Consider the following 21,470-nt stretch of genomic DNA (forward strand, 5'->3'; position numbering starts at 1 on the left):
TACTTTTCCTTGATTTTTTTTTTCCTTTTCCTTGGGTTTTGGAATTCGGTGGTGTTTTGGGTTGGGGGTTTTTTTTTTGGTTGTTTTGTTTTTTGGTTTTTTTGGGTTTTTTTTTTTTTTTTTTGTTTTTTTTTTTTTTTTTGTGGGGGTTTTTTTTCCGGGGGGGATATTTTGTTTGTTTGTTTTGGGTTTTTTTCCCTTGGGGAATGCTGGCTGCTGGATGCACTCAGCAGAGCAGGGATGTGACTTGTGGGAGCTTTGCAGCCCCGGGAATGGAGCTGATCCAGGCACACCTGGGGCACTTCCCTGGGTCCCAGGCACACAAACACTTAAGTGATTCCATAAATGAACATTTGGAATCATGGAATCGTTTGGGCTGGAAAAGTCCTCTCAGATCATCGAGTCCAGCTGTGCCCAGCACTGCCAAGGCCACCACTGCCCGTGTCCCCAAGTGCCACATCCTCAGGGATTTTAAATCCCTCCAAGGGCTGGCACTCATCCAGTTGTGCCAGGCCTGGATGAGCTTTTCCATGAAGGAATTTCCCCAAATCTCCATCCTGACCCTCCCCTGGAGCCATCTGAGGCCGTTTCCTTTTCCCTTCCGCCCCAGCCGGGCTGAGGTCGGGCTGGAGGGGGCCGCGTCTGCTGTGCCCCCCCAGCTAAGCCAAGGCTTTGATCCCAGCTGGATTTCGGCTCACATTCCTCTCCTTTTTCCCCTCCCAACTTTTGTTTTCAGGCTGAGTTCATATTCTAGCGTATGGTGATGTTTTTCCTCCTCGGATTTCTCTGCCCGCACACCCCTGTTCCGCCTCCGCCTTGTCACGACGCTGAATCGCGACATCCCCCCCGGCCGGCTGGGGCTCTCTCCAAACCTCCCCTGCTTGTTTTCCCACTCTCCCCATCACTCCTGAGCCTCTGCCCGCTCCAAACAGGGAGTGCCCCGAGCTTTTATTCGGGAATGAAAGCAAAAATCGAACCGGTGGCGCTGGGAGGGGGCTCCGGGAGGTGAATTCCCGATCCCAAGCGCACGGGATGGATTACCCGGGGCACACGACACGGCCGGAGCCTCCCTGTCCTGATAATCCCGGGATTTTCATCGGGGAGAAGTTGAAAAGGGAATTAAAACCACTTTATGTGCAGGGGAGGTGGATTGAGATGGGCATTAAGGACCCTCCCAAGCCAAACCAAAGTCTGGGATTCTGAGATCCTGGGATTCTGAGATTCTGGGATCCTGGGATCCTGGGATTCTGAGATCTTGGGATTCTGGGATTCTGTGATCCTGCAATTCTGGGATTCTGGGATCCTGGGATTCTGGGGTTCTGGGGTTCTGGGATCCTGGGATTCCAGGATAAGGATGAGAGGGCAGGAGCAAATGGCTGCATCCAAACTGGGCTTTTAACCAATATTTTGGATTATATCAGCTAAAGGACCCAAAGAGCTGCGCTGTGTCCAAACCCAAAACCCGAGGGGTTTTCCACAGTCAGACAGGGATGCTCTGATTCCTCTTCTTCCTCCTCCTCCTCCTCAGCTCCTACAAAGAAACTCCAGGTCAACACTGCCCTGCTGCCTCGGCGAGGCACAGCCCACACAGACTCAGCCAGCACAGGGATCAGCAGGAGAAAAATCTTTATTTCCATCTCGAGAGCAGTGACAGCTGCAGCGATCCACCGGGAGGAAAACTCCGGGAAGAAAAATCTGGGAGGAAAACTCTGGGAGGAAATCTCCGGGAGGAAAACTCAGTGTGACATTCCAGGGGGGAGAGGCTCCCCCCTCCACACAGTATCTCGGGTCAGTACAAAATTGCTGTGGCTTTACAAAAGGTTTGGGATTCACAGTAAAATACCAAAGGGGAGCGTGGCAGGGGCACAGCGAGGGACAGAGCCCTGTCCCTGCTGGAATTTGGTCTCGGAAAATGCAACAGGTCTGGTAGAAAACCCCATCCCGAGGGCTGGATGCGTGCACAGCCACAGCCACGGGATTTCTACTCCTCCTAGAGGGCTCAAAGCCTGGAAAAGGCATCTGCAGGCCTGTCCTGTGCTGGGCTGCATGCGATTCTCCCTCCAGGAGGAATTTTGCAGGAGGGGAGGACAGGACACAGGGACAGGGCAAGGCAAAGCAGGGATCAGCCCCTCTGCCTGGCACTCAGCTGCTTTTGTAGCTTAAAAAAAAACCCCAAAATCTCCTCCCCTCCTGCCCAAAGCTGTTCCAAAGAAAGCAGCACACAAGTTTTGGCTATTTCTGGATTTGTGTCTAAAACCAGCCCAGACTTTCATCCCAGGGTCATGGGAAAATCCCAAATCTTTCTGAAATAGGATTTCACTGCCGGCTGGAAGATTTGCAGCCTCCCAGCATGAGGGCATGGAAAGGCCTCCTGGGACAGCAGTGGCACCTGACAATCCCTGTGTCCCCACCAGGAAAATTCCCACCTGGAGCACTTTGGCCTCTCCCCCAGGCAGGGATGAGCAGGGGGGATGTGGGCAGTGATCCTGCTCTGGCTCCACTGGGGACAGCACCAGGATGAATTTTAGGGAATCCTTGGTCAGCACGAGGATGCTCAGCTGGGATAAATAAACCCAGGCAGGTGCTGAAGTTTCATACATGGAAAAAATCCCTAAAAAATCCCTAAAACATCCGGTCATTCACCTTTCCCTGCTGCTGTGGGCCACTCTCCAAGGAAAAATAAACCCAGGGACATCCAGCAGCAGAAGGGGCCCAGGCTGCTCTGATTAATCCAAGAGGTGCCAGGCAGAGCCAGGTTCCTGCCCTCCTGTGAGCCCCCCTGGCAGAAGCAGCATTTCCTGGGGATCCAGCAGCTCCATGCACAATTCCCAGAAGGTGATGCTAAAATTCAGCACTTTTTGTTTGTTTGTTTGTTTGTTTAAACCTTTACAAATACACATCTTGCTCTTTTTTCCCCTTAAATATATAGTTTATAAAATAAGGCAACTCGAGGAGACAAGAAGTGTCCCCTTTGCTCGGGTACTGCATCCTGCAAAAAGGGGGTGACAGCACTTCCAGTTGAGAAAAACCCGGCCCAACCCAATGCAGGGATGATATAAATCATGGAAAAACACCCGGGAGTGGCCCTGGGTGCTTCCCAAGGAAGGAAAAGTCTCTGGGATTTCCTGGGGAGGGAGTCACTTTGCTGGGGAAGGCAGCAGGAGCAGCTGAAGGGACCCCCTGGCCAGGGGACCTCAGGGACAAAGGCAGCACAGAAGGTGGAATGAGCTGATTTCTCCCCAAAACCAAAGCACAGACAGAGATAAATCTTTGGGAGGAACTCTCAGGACGTCGCTGTCTTGGAGTATTAAAAGCTATAAACCAGGAAAGCACGAAGGGTGCAACTCATCCCCAGCCCAGGCCCTGCTCAGCCTCACAGCTTTCCATAAAAACCTGTGCAGCAGCTTTTTCTCACTGGGAATTCAGCTCTCCCTGGGGAAAGGGTGCAAGGGAGGGTTTCACCTCCAGTGTTCTGCCTCTTTCACTAATGCTGGAAATGTGATCCTCACGTCTCTCAGCTCTGTAGAAAACACCTTTTCCATGTTGCTCCCAAAATTCCCACTGGGGTAAGTGTTGCTTTCTAGAGCTTTATTTCTCTGAGAAATACATTTAATAGAAAATAATTTATAGGGAAAAAAACCTCTCAGCCTAGAGAGTCCTCAGCAGTAAAAGGTCCTGTGGAGAAACAGGATGGCACATGTGGGCTCAGCCAGGGACTGGGGGCTGGACAGGGATGGCAAGGACACCACGGCAAAGCTGTGTAAACCTGGAATGACCAATGCCCTGGTCAGCATCACCAATCCGGGATGGACCACAGGCAGGAAAACTCCATAGCCCCAAAAGAGGGAAAAACCCCTTATTCCAGCAGACTGGACCTTCCAAACAAAGATCTGATCCTGGCTGTAACTGGTATCCACCAACATCACCCAGTTCACCATCACCCAACCCCAGCACAGCCCTGGCACTGCACTGGGAACCAAATCCTGGATGGGATGGAATCCTGGTCCTTGTTTAGTGCTCCTCGTCCGGGAGGACGGGCGGGATCCTGCTGGACAGCAGGCTGTACACGTAGGGCCAGATCTTGTTGGTCTCCGTGCCAGAGAAGGAGTGAAGGATGCCCCTGCTCCTGGAAAAAAGGGGGAGAAGTCAGGAGCAGCCCATCCCAAGGCAGCTTGGACAGGGCTTGGAGCAGTCTGGGATAGTGGAGGAGTCCCTGCCCTTGGCAGGGGATGGAATGGGATGGGCTTTAAGGTCCTCTCCAACCCAAACCATTTTGGGATTCTGCAATTCTCCCCATTCCCCTGAAAGGGCAATTTTGGCCCCCCATGTGTTTAAAAACACTCCTGGGCTTCTTGTCCCTTTGAGCAGTGGATTTGTCACCCTGCAGCAATCCATCGTCCCCAAGCTGGCCAGGGGACAGCAGCCCCACATCCCACAGCTCCAGGGGACAGCAGCCCCACAGCTCCAGGGGACAACTTCCCAACCATTCCAGGGGACAACTGCCCCACAAGGGGAACAAGCCCTGGAAGCCCCCTGTGCTCCCAGCAGATCCATCTGAGCCAGCTCTGGGGTCTCTCCCTTCTCCTGCCAACCTCCCCGTGCTTCACCCAAACCCCTCAGGATGGATTTTTCATGGCATGTCCCACCCTGGATCAAGGCCAAAATCCCCATTTGATGAGCCCAGCAGGATGGACAGGAGCTGGGAATTTCTTTGGATCACCCTCCTGCCTCCAAGGGAGGCCCTGTCCAGGCTCAGGGCTCGGCCCCAAAAATCTGCCAGGGCTCTTTGGGATGTGGGCATGGGACAGGGCTGGAGAGGGGCTGGGAACACAAACCCTGTGAGGAAGGGCTGAGGGAGCTGGGGGTGTTCAGCCTGGAGAAAAGGAGGCTCAGGGGTGATTTTATCACTCTCACAGCTCCCTGGAAGGTGCCTGTGCTCAGGTGGGGTCAGGCTCTCTCTCCAGGCAGCACTGACAGAAGGAGAGGACACAGCCTCAAGCTGTGCCAAGGGAAATGCAGGCTGGATATCAAGGAAAAGGTTTTTATGGAAAGGGTGATAAAGCACTGGAATGTTCTGCTGGGAGGTGGTGCAGTCACCACCCCTGGATGTGTTTCACACAAGGCTGGATGTGGCACTGGTGCCGTGGTTCAGTTGAGGTGTCGGGGCTGGGTTGGCCTCGGTGATCTTGGAGGTCCCTTCCCACCCAGTGACTCTGATTGTGTGACAAGCAGCCCTGGTGGCTGCTGTGGCAGCCCTGCTGTGGTTTCTCCTCGTGCCCAACTCACTTGTAGAGCTCAATCACGGGCTTGGCAGCATCTTTGTACTTCCTGAGCCGCGCGGCCACGGCCTCGGGCCGGTCGTCCTCACGCTGCACCAGCGGCTCTCCCGTCAGGTCATCCACACCCTGAGGGGACACAGAGCCACACAGGGACACCCTGAGGGGACACAGAGCCGCACAGGGATGTCACCGAGCCCATCACCCCCCCTGGAGCTGCCAAAGCCTCCTCCTGTCCACATAAACCCCGCTTTGCTCGTGAACATTTCACACAACCCCCAGCGGTGCTCAGCGCCTCTGCCCAGGATGGCATCCCCAGAGCTTCCTCAGGATCCCAGCTCCCCAGAAAGGGCTTCCAAAAATCCTCTCCGAGGTTTTCCTTCTGTGGATGGCCCCCAGGGCAGCGCCGGGGGCTCTCACCTGCACGTGGGGAGGGTTGAAGTCCATGTTGTAGACCCTGCCGCTGGCGGGGTGCACCCAGCGGGCGCTCAGGCGATCCTTGAGCGTCTCGAAGGGGATGTTCAGGCTGATCACCAGGTCCAGCTCGCAGATCCCATCCAGAGCCCTGGCCTGCCCCAGCGTCCGAGGGAAACCTGGGCAGCAGGGGAGCAGCAGTGAGGGCTGGGGAGCAGCGGGGCTGAGCCACGCTCGTCCCTCGGCAGCGGCAGGCCCGGCCCCGCTGCGGCACACGCAGGCAGACACCGCCATATGGCTCCGGAAAAAATAGCTCCTGCAGCAGCAGCTCCCAAAATGTGACACCCAGGGCTCGGAGCTGAGGCTGCTGTCCCTGCAGCCGGGGCTGGGGGCAGGAGGGAGGACACAGGGAAGGGCAGAACAGGGAACAATGCTGGAATGATGAGGGAGAACGTGAAGGGAATGGAGGGCTGTGCACAGACTGCTGGTGTGTGTGGAGGGCATCAAAGACACTGCAGGGAAATGGTCCTGTCCTCCTTGGGAGAGCCAGAGAGCAGCTGAAGCACAGAATTCCAGAATCCCAGATGGTTTGGGTAGGAAGGGACTTAAAAGACCTGAAGGGAGCCCACAAGAAAGATGTAGAGGGATCTTTTACAAGGGGTGGAGGGACAGGACACAGGGAATGGCTTTAAGCTGGAAGTGGTAGATTTAGATGGATTTTGGGAAGGAAGTGTTCCCTAGGAGGGTGAGGAAGCCCTGAATAGAATTCCCAGAGCAGCTGTGGCTGCCCCTGGATCCCTGGCAGTGCCCAAGGCCAGGCTGGGGCAGCCTGGGACAGTGGAAGGTGTCCCTGCCATGGCAGGGGTGGCACTGGATGAGCTTTACCCCCTGGGATTCTTTGATTCTCATTCTGTGCCTGTTTGCCCTCAGCCTCTCCCATCCCTCCACCTCAGGTGGCTTTTGGGATTGAGGAGCTGCTTCACACACACGTGAGGGAGGGAAGAAGTTTTTCCTGGCGTGTCTCCAGCCCTGCTCTGCTTTCTGGAGCACCCAGCTCCTCTCCCTGCCCTTCCCTTTCCGGCCACCTGCCAAGGGCTCAGCTGGACCCTCACATGCCCAGGCCAGCAGGAAGAGGTTCCTGCCAGCAGGTCAGCTCCTGCCTCTCCTCCCACCTCCAGCAAAGGCACTGCTGCTTTTATCTTCTTTTGGCCAGCATCAGGATTAAATGCTCGAGACAGTATTTTTTATTTCACTCAGTTGTTTATTAATTCTCATCTATATTACAGTCTCACAAGCTGTGAGTTCTACAGCACTTCTAGCTAAGAGAGTAAAAATGGAGCCCTGTCTCTCTCTCTACAAGGCCTTTTAAAGATAAACTGTCCAATTATGGAATGACACCTAAATTATTTTTACTTTTAAACCAATAACTTAACCGATGGTCTTCAGTGTGGATTTTTCTACCCAAATTACAAAACACCACCCAGACCCATGAGAAAGAAGGTGAAAAAGAAGGACTCAGCCTCTGCCCTAAAACCTCCATCCTGCTTTATATCTATTACTGTATTCTAAACCCTTAAACTCTGAGTTTTGCACCCTGTGCTATCACACACTGCTACCCAAACTCCACACCCACAATCCCAGCGCTGTGACTCAATTTTGGAGCCTGTTCCACAGCCTCAGGTCAATGCAGAGTTTGCTTGGGGGTCAGTGCCTGTGAGCACAGAAAGTCGGAAATTCTCAATGCCCAGGGTTCCCCCAAGGCACCTCCTGGCCTTTCCCTCTCCTGGGACTGCCAAAGCGTTGGGAACAGAGGGATTTCCCTCTGGACTCACCGTCCAGCAGCCAGGGCTGCTCCCGCCGCTTCTCCAGCTCCGTCAGCATCACGCGCGTGATGACGTGGTCGGGCACCAGGAGCCCTCTCTCCAGGTACTGCTGGGCCAGGGCTGCAGCCTCTGCTCAAGACAGGAAGGGAAACCCAAAAGCAACAGATGAAAAAAAAATCGTGATGTTTCCACGTAAAAAATATCCCTCCCCTTCAAATTCTGCCCTGCCTGGCCTCCTCTGTCTGGGGGTTTTAGGCAGCTCTGCCCGTGCTGGAAAGGGCACAGAGCCCTGCTGGGGCTGGAGGGATGGGAATTCCTGAGAGCAGGTGATGCCTTGGGCAGGCTGAGCTGGAATAGACTGGACAGAGCTGAGGAATAAAGTAGAGATTTATCAAAAGGCTTTAAAGGATTCAGCTTGGGCAGCACAAGAGCCTGGCCAGGGCTGCACCCATGGTGGACCCAAAATGGGCACAAAATGGACAAATGGTCACGAGGTCTCACACTTTTGTAAGTTTTGGTCCATTTGCATATTGGGCTTTAATTGTCCAATTCCAGCTCCAGGCTGTGAGGTCCCATCCTTTGTTCCTCCCTCCAGCCACCCTTGTTTGTGCTTTTGGGCCTGAAAACTTGCACTCATTGTCCTTGGTCTCCATCAGGGAAAGGATTTGTTTTGTCTCCCTCTCTGTGCAGAGCTGAGTGACCCTGAGTGTGAGCTCAGAGCTGCACCCCTGGGCAGCACGGAATGTGAAAAACATGGAAGATAAAACTTGAGGCACCACAGGAACATGCTGGGCCTCAGCCAAGCCCTCAGCTGATGGAGAGGGAAGCTCTGGATGTGCTCCTTATTTCAGGAGCTCTTTGGTTCAGGAGATGGCTCCCATGTGGTCACAGGTGAGGCTGGCACAGGCAAGGACTGTCCCAAATGCCTGAGCCTACTTCCCATCCCCAGCACTGAAAGATTTCACAGCCTCCACTTAAGAGAAGCTCAAATAAGAAAATTATTCCCAAGATCACGTCCTTGAGAACATAATTGTGGTAATTGCAAGGTAAGAGCACGAAGAAAACATTTGGGAAATGCAAATATTCTTTGTCCCTGTGTGTGACAAGTGCTGCTCCTGCCCCAGGAGCTCCAGCCCCTTTCCCCTCGGGCCAGGACCCACGGACACCTCCTCTGCTGTCTTCCCTCAGCAGCTGAAATAGCACTTGTCACCAGAAATGAACAATCCCCTGATCTATTTTTTGAGCCCTTTCTGGTGAGGACAGCACATTTCAGCCTCTCCAATGTGAGTCCTCTCTAAAAATAATCCCCAGGACCCTGCACTTGGAGGCAGCTCTGGCTCTCCAGAAGAGATGTCAAAGTGGGCAGCACCTGCACCTGGCTGGGGGTGAATTCCTCAGCTGCAGGAGGGGTTTCTGCAAGATAAACCATTCCTGGGGAGAATTCATCTGATCTGAGGGAGGAACCAGCCTGAACACATCCCCTGGGAGCGTGGGGACGGGGCCTGCCTGGGAAGGGGGGAGCTCCCAGAGCAGCCAGGTTTAATCTGATGCCTTGGGCTGAGCTGGAACAGAGATGGACAGAGCTGAGGAATAAAGCAGAGATTTATTGAAAGGCCTCCAGGATTCACCTTGGGCAGGACAGGGCCTGGCCAGGGCTACACCCAAGGTGGGCCCAAAATGGTCACAAAATGGACCCAAAATGGACCCAAAATGGGCACAAAATGGATGACAGGTCACGGGATCTCACACTTTTATAAATTTTGCATTTTGGGGTTTAATTGTCCAATTCCAGCTGCAGGCTGTGAGGTCCCATCCTTCTTGTTCTCCCTCCAGCCACCCTTGTTTGTGCTTTTGGGCTGAAAGTTGTCCTTGTGTGCAGCAGGGAAAGGATTTGTTTTGTGTCTCTGCTGTGTGCAGAGCTGAGTGACCCTGAGTGTGAGCTCAGAGCTGCACCCCTGAGTCTGAAAATACAGGAAAGATAAAACTGGAGGCATCAAATCCAGAATCCCAAGAATCTGCCTGGAAAACACACGGATTTTTCCCTGCTGTGTGTGACGAGTCCTTCTCCCCTCACCAGAAGGAAGGTCCGGCCTCCTTCTCTTGGAGCAGGGCCAGAAGTGCAGAATGCTGGAATCTGGCATCCAACCTGCCTGGGAGGGGGCAGCGCTGACTCACGGCTGAGTCACCGGGATCCATCCCTCTGCCTCCATCCAGGCAGGAATTCCAGCAGAAAACACCTTTTCTCAAAGGCAGCTTCTCCCTCACTGCCCAGAGGTGGCAGCGTTCCCGCCTGGGAACGCGAAGGACACGGGGATGGAAAAAACACCCTGTGGATTGTGCAAACAGCACGCAGCCCTGAGGGCACCAATTTTATAAAAACAGGGCTTTTTGGGTTGTTTTTTAAAATATTTATTGGCATGGGCTGCACAGTGCCAGCGGCTCACAGGGAATGAGCAGGGCTGGGCTGCTCCAGGGAGAGCCGAGAGCTGCTGGGCAAGGTCTGGCTGTCACCTCAGGAGGGAGGGACATCCAGGGGACCAGGAGCTGCCACACAGGGTCTGGCTGTCACCTCAGGAGGGAGGGACATCCAGGGGACCAGGAGATGCCACACAGGGTCTGGCTGTCACCTGAGGAGGGAGGGACATCCAGGGGACCAGGAGCTGCCACACAGGGTCTGGCTGTCACCTCAGGAGGGAGGGACATCCAGGGGACCAGGAGCTGCCACACAGGGTCTGGCTGTCACCCCAAGGAGGGAGGGACATCCAGGGGACCAGGAGCTGCCACACAGGGTCTGGCTGTCACCTCAGGAGGGAGGGACATCCAGGGGACCAGGAGCTGCCACACAGGGTCTGGCTGTCACCCCAAGGAGGGAGGGACATCCAGGGGACCAGGAGATGCCACACAGGGTCTGGCTGTCACCCGAGGAGGGAGGGACATCCAGGGGACCAGGAGATGCCACACAGGGTCTGGCTGTCACCTGAGCAGGGATGGACATCCAGGGGACCAGGAGCTGCCACACAGGGTCTGGCTGTCACCTCAGGAGGGAGGGACATCCCAGGAGCTGGGAGAGGCCACACAAGGTCCGGCTGTCACCTGAGGACAGATGGCTGTCCCAGGGACCAGCTGTGGCTCAGCAGGGCTGCTGGAGCTGCAAGCCAGAAATACCCTGAGCCACAGCTGGGGCTGGGAACAGTCTGGGAACAGAGCAGAGCCCCACAGCTCCGAGGCTGCAGCTTTCCCACGCCCCAGGACAGACGGACAGCTCCCCACGGCTCTGCCACGGACAATTCCTGCTGCTCCCCTGTCCCCTGTGTGTGTGAACCTCCTGGAGCTTCTCCCTCCTCCACAGCACTGCCCCATCTCCTCTCTCCAAGGAGGAATGGCCATGGATCTGCAGAACTCTCCAGACCCCCAGGATGTGCTGGAGAGCATCATCCCAACCTCCCAGCCCTTGGGGTTCCTTCCAGGCAGACTAAACTCCAAATTTAACATTTGCTATCCCCTCCCCAGCCCCCAGCCCCATCTGCCCCATGTAAAACCTCCCTGGTACAGCCTCATCCCAAAGGGGAGGGGGTTTGGGGAGCCCTTCCCGAGCAGGGAGGGAGATCCTGGTCCCCCCACGCGGAGCTGGGGCTCTCCCTATAGCCCCAAACCCCCACTGCTGTGGCTGAGGGGTCACAGAGGGGTGCAGGCCTTACTCTGCAGTTACTCCAGGTAGCAAAGGGAATTTTAGTGTGCTGAGCTCAAACCCAGCCTTTCCAACTCCTGCTTTCATCCATTGATCTGATGGCCCTGGGTTTAATCTGCCCTGAAACTCACGGGAATCCCAGCGCTCTGTGCCTTCCCCACGAGACCTTGATCTGTCCCTCCCCATCACAGCAGCACAGACCCAGCCCTGAGGGAGGTGTCCCAACCCCAGGGAAGGTGTCCCAGCCCCAGGGAAGGTGTCCCAGCCCTGAGGGACGTGTCCCAGCCCCAGGGAAGGTGTCCCAGCCCTGAGGGACGTGTCCCAGCCCCAGGGAAGGTGTCCCAGCCCCAAGGGACGTGTCCCAGCCCCAAGGGACGTGTCCCAGCCCCAAGGGTCGTGTCCCAGCCCCAAGGGTCGTGTCCCAGCCCCGAGGCCACCCAGCAGCCACGCAGGGCCAGGCAGGCCAGGCTGGAGGAGAAGCTGTTCCCAAACCCAGCTCTGGGCAGCCCCCAGAGCCTGCAGCACAACCCTGGACTTTCTCCCTATCCAAAACCTTTTCCAGGATTTTTTTCCCCTATTATTTAGGCTACAGCAACACAATCTGGAGCTGACAGAGAGGAGAAACCCTGGGAGTGACCAGGGCACCACAACAGATGTCAGCCCAGTTTTGGGACCTTTTTCCTGGCACAGGTGCTGCATCCACCCTGGCCACCAACCAGGCCAGTGTGGCCAGCAAACACCACAGCCCCTGGGAAAGGTGTGGGGAAGGGCTGTGGGGCTGGGCTGTGCACGGCCCACATCCCCCGGGGAATTTTGGTTTGTGCTTGCTTTGGTGGATGCTCACAAAGGAAATCTGTCACGAGGAGGGGACAGGAGCCACTCCTGGCTCCAACAGAGCACCTGAAAGGGAGCAGTGGGACAGACACAGGACCCACAGACCCTCAGCCAAAGCCAGGATAAACAATTCAGTTGTTTGGCAAATGAACTGCCAGATCCCACTAAGAGCTGGGGATGCTGCCAACACCAGAGACAACCACCTGGGTTCCGGGGCAAATGCTGGCCAAGGAAATGGCTCACCACCCTCCAGCAGTCCTGCCTGGCACCAAAACACAGCCTGTGGGCTTTCCGAGGTGTTACAAAGGCCTGTCCCTGCAGCAGAGCAGCCGCTTGCTGACAGACACCAATTAGGAGACACAGGGTGGGGGCGGATGCACTCGGGGGTTCTGGAGCACAACCTTCAGCAGCAGCCGTGCGTTCAGCTGCCTCACCTGCCTCCAGAGAGAGCCTTTGTTCCCCGGCACTGCCATTCCCAGCTCCAGCAGCCCCTGGAATGCTCCCCATGCTGGGAACTCAGCAGGAGCTGCTGTGCCCCTGAGCCCCGAACCACAGCCGTGGCCGCTCCACGCCTGGCAGTGGCCAGCAGGAAAATCCCTGGAGCACCAGGCTGAGATCCCAGTGAAAACACAGGACTGGGAGCTGCCTTTGGGATGGTGAGCCCCTAATGACTCTGTTGGTTCTGCAGGGCCCCAGCTCCCCTGAAGCACAAAGCCGGTGACACAGATGATAAACTTGGGGAGAGGAGCTGCTTCCACCTCGTTTCCCTCAGAGCTGGCACATGGCAGCACAGTCATGTAACAGCTTGTCCAAAGCAAATAGAAAAAAAAAATTAAAACCAAACAACTGGAGCTCAGTGAGAGCTGTTACAGAGGCTGAGTTAAAGGTGGGACCCGAATGTCATTCCAGATGAACCAAACCACGGATGGTTTCCTTCTGAGTAATTTTCCCTGCATTTCTCACTGTTGCTTCCTTCTGAATGCACCCAAGACACCTTCAGCTAACTCTCCTGGCTTCTCCAGTGTCCCCAGAGGAGCTCCATGGCAAGAGAACTGAAATGTGGAGTTTGGGAGAGCCAGGGGAGTTCCGGGTGGGCAGTCCCACTGTGCTGCCCCTCTCCTTGCTTTTCAGCCCACCTTTCTGTCCTTCAGCCAAAGCCCTCCTCGGGATTTGCCAAATTTTGAGCCTCCCTCTAAAGGAAATATTATTGTCCTTTTTATTTGCAAAAGGAAATCTGGATATTTTCACACGAGTGACCAGTGCCGAGCTGTGTGCAACGCCCTTGTTGGACCATGCACCTCTCCAAAACTTCGCCCTCCCTAATTTTCCTCCCTGTTTTTGACATCCTAGAATAGAAATCGCTTGTAAATCCTCTCGGCTTGTTTTGCATCGACGCCGTTTCACCGTTCCCTGCCCGGTGAGTCAGCCTCCCCCCGGCTCGGTCTTTCACACATTAGCAGAGCACAGAATTAAGTGTTGGGAAGAGAAATACGCCGGGATTGCCCAAGGCTGCAGAGCTGGGGCTGAGCACGGCCCTCCCGAGCCTCGCCTGGACCAGGAGCCCCTCACAGCCCAGGGGACACGGGCACAGCACATCCCGGCTCCCGGGGGCTGGATTTGGATACCGGACACGGGCACAGCACATCCCGGCTCCCGGGGCTTGGATTTGGATACCGGACAGGGGACAGGGGACACGGGCACAGCACATCCCGGCTCCCGGGGCTTGGATTTGGATACCGGACACGGGCACAGCACATCCCGGCTCCCGGGGCTTGGATTTGGATACCGGACACGGGCACAGCACATCCCGGCTCCCGGGGCTGGATTTGGATACCGGACAGGGGACAGGGGACACGGGCACAGCACATCCCGGCTCCCGGGGGCTGGATTTGGATACCGCACACGGGATAGGCAGCACTGCCCTGCCTGGGGCTAAACCCGCGTGTGCAGGGGTGGCTGTGGAGGTGGGTGCTGACACCCATCTCCAGAGCAGCCGGTGACCCGCAGCGATGCTCCGGGCGGGTTTTCCCTCTGGACAAACGCTCGATCCCAATCCACCCGTGCCACCGTGGGCGCACAGCACCGCAGCCGTGTGCCGTCCGTCCCGGGCACCTCCTGGGGCCGGTGGAATTACCGATGGCAGCCCCGAGCCCCCGACACGGCCGGGTGGGGGTCCCCCAGCGCAGGGATAACAAACCCAGCACGGGGATAACAAACCCGGCACGGGGATAACAAACCCGGCACGGGGATAACAAACCCGGCACGGGGATAACAAACCCAGCACGGGGATAACAAACCCGGCACGGGGATAACAAACCCGGCACGGGGATAACAAACCCAGCACGGGGATAACAAACCCAGAGCAGGGATAACAGACCCAGCACGGGGATAACAGACCCAGCGCACATCCACGGCCCCCCGCGCCTGCAGACCCCGCTTTTCCCGAGCGGCTCCGTGCGCTCCGGCCGGAGGGAGCGGGCGGTGAATGAGCTGTGCCAAACGCACAGAAAACAACCTGTGGTGTACCCGCCGCGGGGATGGATCCCCAGCCGTGCCCGTCTCCATCCCAGCCCCGCTCCATCCGCATCCCTCCCCTGTGCTCACCCCCGCCCCGTCCCGGGCAGAGACCCCCCGCTCCCGGGGCGGACGGGGCGCCCCGCGGGCACTCACCGCCGCCGCCGCCGAGGCTCTCCCGCAGGAACTGCCCGCTGGAGAGGTGCTGCAGCCCGAAGCTGCGGGCGATCCTCTCGCACACCGTGCCCTTGCCCGAGCCGGGGGGGCCGAGCACCACGGCCCGCAGCAGCTTGGAGGCCATGGCCGGCTGCCGGCGCCGGAGCGCTGCGGGGCAGGACACGCGTCAGCCGCGCCGGCCGCGCTCCCCCCGCACCGCCCGGACACATCAGCAGGGCGGGGGGACCCCGCGGCCGCTCCCCCCGCCCGCCCCCTCGGGCCGCGGCACCCTGGGATTTGTAGTCCCGGAGCCGCCCGCGCATCCCCCCGGCCCGACGGGGCCCCCGCGGTTCCGCACATCCCGGCTCGGTACATCCCGGCTCGGTGCATCCCGCCCCGGCACGCCCCGGCTCGGTACATCCCGGTTCGGCACGTCCCAGCCCGGCGCGTCCCGGCTCGCCCGAGCCGCTCCGCCCATGGACGCGGCTCCCGGGGCACGTCCCGCACGCCCAGCACGGCCGTGCCCGCTGGGAGCCGGGGGGAACCCACGGGGGACCGCGACCACCGGGGCGGGCAGGGCGGCCGCAGCCCGCGGGTACAGCCCGGGGGAGCCCCGCCTGCGGGGAACGCGGGCGCGCAACCTGTGGATGCAGAGCTGGAAAACCTCAGCCCGGGCAGGCACAACCTGTGGATGCACGGGCGGCACACACACACACACACAGCCTGGAGATGGTGCACAGCCTGTGGGCAGCCCGGCACCGCAGAGCACCGCACCGCACAGCCTGGCACCGCACAGCCTGGCACCGCACAGCCTGGCACCGCACAGCCCCGCACCGCACAGCCCGCCCTGCCCAGGGGCTGCTCAGCCCTGGTGACACCGTGGGGGTGGCTGTGTCACTCCCTGTGCGTGTCTGTGTCACTGCGCGTGTTCGTGGCACTCGCTGTGTGTCTGTCACACTCACACTCCCTGTGAGTGTGGCTCCGTGGGTGTCATTCCTTGTGAGTGCGTGTGTCACTCCGTGTGCGTGTGTGCGTCTGTCACTGTGTGTGTTTCACTGTGTGTGAGTCACTGTGTGTATCACTGTGTGTGTGTGTCACTGTGTGTGTCACTCTGTGTGTCACTGTGCCACTGAGTGTGACCATGCATGTCTCTGTGTGTGACTGTGTCACTGTGTGTGTGATTGCCACTGAGCGTCTCTCTGTTTATATGTCACTCTGTGTGTGCTGTGTGTGTCACTCAGTGTGTGTGTCACTGTGTGTGTGTCACTCTGTGTGTGTCACTCTGTGTGTGTCACTCTGTGTGTCACTGTGTGTCACTGCCCGTGCTATCCCGGCAGGCTCAGCCATGTGTCCATGCCATGTCCATACCGAGGCTGTGTCCATCCTGTGTCCATTCTGTGTCCATCCTGTGTCCATTCTGTGTCCATACCGTGTCCATCCTGTGTCCCTACGGTCACCATTCTGTGTCCGTGTCCGTGCCCGGTGCGCGCCCCCGCGGGTTCCGCCGTGCCCGCGCTCGGGGGCGCGCGCCGCTCCCCTGCCCTCCTCCCCCCCGCCCGCGCGCGCCCCCGCGCCGCCCCCGGAAGCGGGCGCGGGTCACGTGGGCGCGCGGCGCTGCCATAAACACGGCAAGATGGCGGCGCTCACGCCGCCCGCCCGCCCGTGCTGCGTCATGTCGCGCCCCGGCCCCGCCGCGCCCGCAGGTGGGTCCGGCCCGGCGCGGCCCCGGGCACCGCGGGGTGGGCGGCCGGCGGCGGAGGGCGCGGGGCCGGCGGCGCCGGGCGCGGCGCTGCCCCGTGGCGCACTGGCGTTTTCGGGGGGTGCGCGGGCGGGGCCGCCGCCCCCCCTGCCCCGGGCGGGTCCCGGCGCTCCTGAGGGGCGAGCGCGGCGGGGGGCGCTCCGCGGGGATGGCGGGGGTTCCCGGGCCCGTCCCGTCCCGCCCTGTCCCGTCCCGTCCCGCGGCTGCTCCGCGGCGTTCCCCCGCCCCCGTTGCAGGTACCCTCGGGCAGCGAAGTTGGGCGGGAGCGGCGGTGGCGGCCCGGGCCCCGCCGGGCCCCGCCGCCCCTCGGAGCCCCGGGCCCGTCACCGCGGCCGTGCCACCGCCCGCCACGCCGCTGCATCCCCGTAACGAGAGGTTTGTTTTCTTCCCTCTCCAGGCTCCCGGGATTGGTGTTCCAGCCGCGCCGGGAGGATGCACAGGAGGTTTGTTCCCCTCACACTCCCGAGGCCGGGCAGGGCGAGAGCGGCCCCCGGCGCTGGAGGATCCTCGGCCCGTGCGTAGGGGTGGGGAGGGACAAACCCCGGGGCTGTGGGCAGGGAGCGGCCCCAGTCCCATCGCTGCCACGCTGAGGAATGTTGGGTTCATAGGAAAAATATCACCAGCCCCAAAGGGGGCAGGAGGTGGAACTGGAGTTTAAAAAACAACCGGGCCAACTTCAACGGGTTTCAAAGGTGAGAACTGGCAGCAAACACTGGAAAGCTAGAGGGCTTTTTTTAAAAAAGTCTATGGAAATTTGCAGGGCCTTAGCAATAACAAGAACAAAAATGTGTGCTGGACTCCAAAACTAATGTGGGTTTTGCTATAAAGAGGTGGGATTTTTTTCCCAGATAAATGGAGAACCTGCTTGAGCTTTCTGCATCAGGTCTGTGTAGCTTTAGTCTGGCTGAAGCAAAACCAAAATCAGAGTGTGTGTGAGATGCAAGACAACAGAGTGTGTTTGCATTGGGGGAAGAGCTGGATCCTCCAGGGAAAATGGCATCAGCCCTTGAATACGGGTGTGACTCCAACAGTTGCTGTGCCAGAGGGTGCTGGGGAGGAATTGTTCACCCTCTCCCTGTAATACTGATTAGTAACTGCTGGAGCACAGTAAAATCCTGATAGAGTGATCAAAGCATGCTTGAATTGCAAAGCAGCGATTCTCTCATCACCTCTGCCTGTGAAATGCAGAATTCCCAATCCCACACTTAAACCATTCTGCTGAAATCAGTGGAATTCCTCACCTGGAATACCAATGGTGGTGTGAAAACACCTGGCAGTGAGAGCCAAGGGCTCCTTGCTCGTGCAGCTCCCTTCCTTTTCCAAACCCACCCTTGCACGGGCAGAATCCATTAATATTTTTAGCGAGTTTTTGTTGTGCTTTCCTAGCAACAGCCAATTCCTTAATGATTAATCCCCAACCTGTGGCAGATCTGCAAATTTGGGGATGCACGCTGAAGTCATCTGTGCTGCCCAACGTCAGCATTGCATAATCTGTTGACTGTCCCGTTTTTATGTAATGTATGTTTGGAGTTTGTTTTAAAATGTACAAATGGTTTGGGTTTTTTTTTTTTTTCCCTGCGTGCTGCTCCTCCGAAATTCCACGTTTGCCTCTCCATTGCCCTCTGGAGTTGCAAACTTGTAAGGCAGCGTTTCCATGGCTGGGTGCAGCCGAGTGTTTTGTGTTTTTCTCTTAAAAACAGCCTCTGGAACATCTCAGCACCTTCTCTTTGCCAGGTGAGTTGTTTAGAGTGTTGAAAAAAACCCCAATTTCTGGAGTTTCCGCTTCCTCCTGGTGGAAACGTGGAAGCTGCTCGTGCTGCTGGAGTGCATCCACATCATAAATGGACTTTTATTGGAAACTTAGTAACACATTAACTTTGGCAGCCTAAAACCGTGGTGCTTTTTTAAAGTCTTTTGGGAACTTGATGTATCCAATCCCTCAGGCAACCTGGGGGTTGTGGAAATAATTTTGTGATGTTTTCAGGAATGCCTGGTCTTAGGAAAGAAAAAAACCAAGAGGGGGTAAAGTTGTAGAAAAACACAACAAAGTGGGGGGTCATGGAGAAGTAGTTCCATGATCTTTTCAGTTTTTAAGGAAGAAAAAAAAAAAAGGGGGGGGAGTAAATCCAGGTTGATGGAAGCTTGTAATTTAACTGATTAGTGGGATTGTGCATTTCAAATGTTTTTATGTGGATTTGGTGACCTGAAAAAGCCGACTCGAGGCCCCTCTTGGCCTGGTGCAGCTGCAGCCCCTGTGAGCACAGCTGGCTCTGGAGCTGCTCCCCTCGCAGGGCACGGCGGGGATCAGCCCTGCTGCCTCTGGAGACACACGTGCCAAACTCCAGGGGAGCCCGGGGAAGCTGTGGGATGGGCTGGAAAATCCCAGATCCCGGAAAACCGGGCAGCAGGAGCCTGGCGGGCTCGGGGCACGGTGCCCGTGGTGATCCCGCTGTCCCAGGGTGGCTCCAGCAGCTCTCCTGGCTGCCTGCCACTGTCCCCGCTGCTCCCTGCCAGCAGCGCAGCAGCGGGAGCCAAGTGCCGCTGCCTGCCGGGGTCTGAGGGCAGGGAGGGCTGCCCCCGTGCAGGAGGGTTGGGTACTCTCTCTCCATTAGAGCCCGCGTGGGTGGATGTGCCCAGAAGAAGCTGCTGCTTAAAACCGCTGGGAGCTGCGCTGCAGAAGCCGCCGCGGTCATTAAGATAACGCTAATTATGTCGGTAATTTCCTGGAGTGAGCCTCAGCTGCAAAGCCACTTGTGTTAAAGCTCCTGAGGCTTTCACCTGCGGGGTGGCGCGGGGTTTTGGGGACACGGAGGGACGAGGACACTGAGGACTCGGCACGAAGGGGCCAATGACTGCCAGGCTGCCCTGGCTCAGTTATCACAGTGCTGATGCTGTCTCTTGTAAAGGTACAGTACTGTGATAACTGAAGGATGGCAGCCATCTGAGCTTCACAGGGCCACCACAGCCACCACGCGCGGCACCCTGCTCCTCTGGAGCGTGCTCCTTTTACCTGGAACCCTTGGTGTAAAAGGAACAATCATTTCAATAAAATGTTACACACTTTGCCTCGTTATTGGCTGTTTCATCTTGGGAAGGCTTCCAGAAGTGCTGTGCTTTGGAGAATGTTCAGAGCTGGTTCCCAAAGCGGGGTCCTGTGCAGACTGATGGATATTAAATAACAGAGAGGCCCCTCAGTGGGGGACACTTGGTAACAGAACAAATTATTATTTAGCAACAAAGAAAATGAAGCCCTTTAAAGATACTTTAAATTTTTTTTTGTTAAGGATACCCCAGTCTTGGTTGGCTACTGTAACTCAGAGGTCTCTACGTGGAAATGGTTCTTCCAGGCATTGAGTTAGTGGTGGAGTCGGGGACAGTCCCTTGCAGGATTTCCTCGGGGCTTCTCTGCTCTGTGAGTGGGAGGCTGAATTTCCTGGGTCATTTTTACGGGGATGTCATCAGAATCGCTGGAAAGGAGGCGGTTTTCAGGAAGCCGGTGCTGATTTTTGTGCCGTGAGTTCACTCTGCAGTGCTGGGACACGACAGCAGAGGGGCCCCGCGGGCCGGCTCGTGGTGAGAGTGAAATCCCAAGATTTTTGCGCAAAGTAACCGGAACCCCGCAGAAATGTCCGTGCAGCGCCTGTTTCCCAGATTCCCGCCCTTCCCCGAGGAGCTGGTGGCGTTCAGGCTGCCGAGGCTGATGCAGCACTTTCCAGAGGTCACTGTTTACTCCCCGGCCTCGTTCAGCGTGGTCATTGACCCAGGGGTGTTTAGAAATTCTTCTTTCTGGGCTGGATAATTCATGTCCAGCGGGGCTTTGCCCTGTGCTTCCCTGCTGCTCGGGGGAGAGGACAGGGATTAGCCCGAGAGGGTAAGAAGATGGTTTTTCATTTCCCTGCTGCTCACTGGAAGTTTTTGGGGCCAGCCTGGCGGGGTCAGGGCTGTGCAGCCGTGATGGAACATTTTGTCAGCCTGCGTCACTTAAATTGGGGAAATTATTACTGGTGCCGTGACAGAGGCTCGAGGCTGGCTCTGGAGGAGGGATCTGCCTCACCAGAAACTGCAAACAATAAAAAAAAAAGACATCCTGCTACCAAGAGCATAAATTCTGTGCGGAGTCAACCCTCAGCCTCCTCTTTCCGAAGGCTACAGGCACCTCTTGATCAGGCAGGAATGTGCTCATCCCAGAAAGGAGCAGTGGTCATCTCTGTATTTGCTGACCCACAGGAAAACTGCTGTGCTCCTTCCTGTGCCACACTCCCATTCCAGGATGGATGGAGAGAGGAGGAGCTCTGGGATCCTCAGAGCATTTGAAAGCTGCCCAGGGCTCTCTTTTTACCTGTTTTGGGGTCCAGCAGGTGCTCAGGGAATGTGCATCCCCTTTCCTGGCAGAAAGGCAGGGGCATCCAGCCAGGTGCTGCCCCCTGGACAGCTGCAGTGCTCCCTGATGGAAACAGCGTGCTGACTCCTTGGAGAAACCATCAGGTTCTTTCCCTGCCCAAGATCAGTGCCCAGAGGCAGACCCGAGGTTTGTTACGGGTCACATCCAAGGATTGCAGTTCTCACCTGCCAGGCCGTGGCTCAGGTTTGAGGTTAGGGACCAACCCGTGCTGTTTTTAGGGATGTGCAGCAGAGCTGGGACCCTCATGTGGGGCCACTGAACAGGGCACAGAGCCCGCCCCGGTGACTTGTGCCTCTCATTTCCTGTCACAACAAGCACAGCCTCGAGCTCTGGCACGGGACAGGAACTGTAGCACTGCCTGTGCCTCGGAACAGTCAGATTTACTGGAATTTATCTCCCTCTCTAGCACAGTGGGACGAGAGTCCGTCTCTTTTTCCTGTGGCTTCCTCCTGATATGGGAATGGGACAGACTGGGGGGTTTGCTGTCCAAATGTTGCTGCACGTGAACAATGCGACTCTGAGAGTTTGCCAGTGGAGCATTTCCTCCCAGCAGCGTGTTAAAGCAAGACATAAACAACCTGCATCCAGTGACACAGCCTCAGAA

General features: G+C 57.1%; 1 protein-coding gene across 2 annotated transcripts; it reads right to left on the minus strand.

The window, feature by feature from the left end:
• Positions 1–3,567: 3,567 nt before the first annotated feature.
• On the minus strand, positions 3,568–16,204 carry AK4 (adenylate kinase 4). 2 transcript variants are annotated; one of them, XM_063406899.1, is made up of 5 exons: positions 16,135–16,204; positions 7,523–7,642; positions 5,697–5,869; positions 5,287–5,405; positions 3,568–4,126 (listed from the first exon to the last, which is right to left on the minus strand). In XM_063406899.1, the coding sequence occupies exons 1-5, from the start codon at positions 16,163–16,165 to the stop codon at positions 4,012–4,014; spliced, it is 558 nt and encodes a 185-aa protein (XP_063262969.1). In that variant the 5' UTR covers positions 16,166–16,204; the 3' UTR covers positions 3,568–4,011. The 2 variants fall into 2 exon arrangements, with proteins under 2 accessions (XP_063262969.1, XP_063262968.1); XM_063406898.1 differs by lacking the exon at positions 16,135–16,204 and adding an exon at positions 14,706–14,990.
• Between the last annotated feature and the right edge of the window lie 5,266 nt (positions 16,205–21,470).

This window comes from Prinia subflava, chromosome 10 (assembly GCF_021018805.1).
Source record: "Prinia subflava isolate CZ2003 ecotype Zambia chromosome 10, Cam_Psub_1.2, whole genome shotgun sequence".
Lineage (NCBI taxonomy): Eukaryota > Metazoa > Chordata > Aves > Passeriformes > Cisticolidae > Prinia > Prinia subflava.

Excerpts from the sequence above, each read along its gene's own strand:
- AK4 (XM_063406898.1), bottom strand. The coding sequence starts at position 14,850 with ATGGCCTCCAAGCTGCTGCGGGCCGTGGTGCTCGGCCCCCCCGGCTCG. Across the intron at positions 7,643-14,705 it reads GAGCCTCGGCGGCGGCGGCG|AGGCTGCAGCCCTGGCCCAG; the intron begins GTGAGTGCCCGC and ends TGTCTTGAGCAG. Across the intron at positions 5,870-7,522 it reads GCAGCCCTGGCTGCTGGACG|GTTTCCCTCGGACGCTGGGG; the intron begins GTGAGTCCAGAG and ends CCTGCTGCCCAG.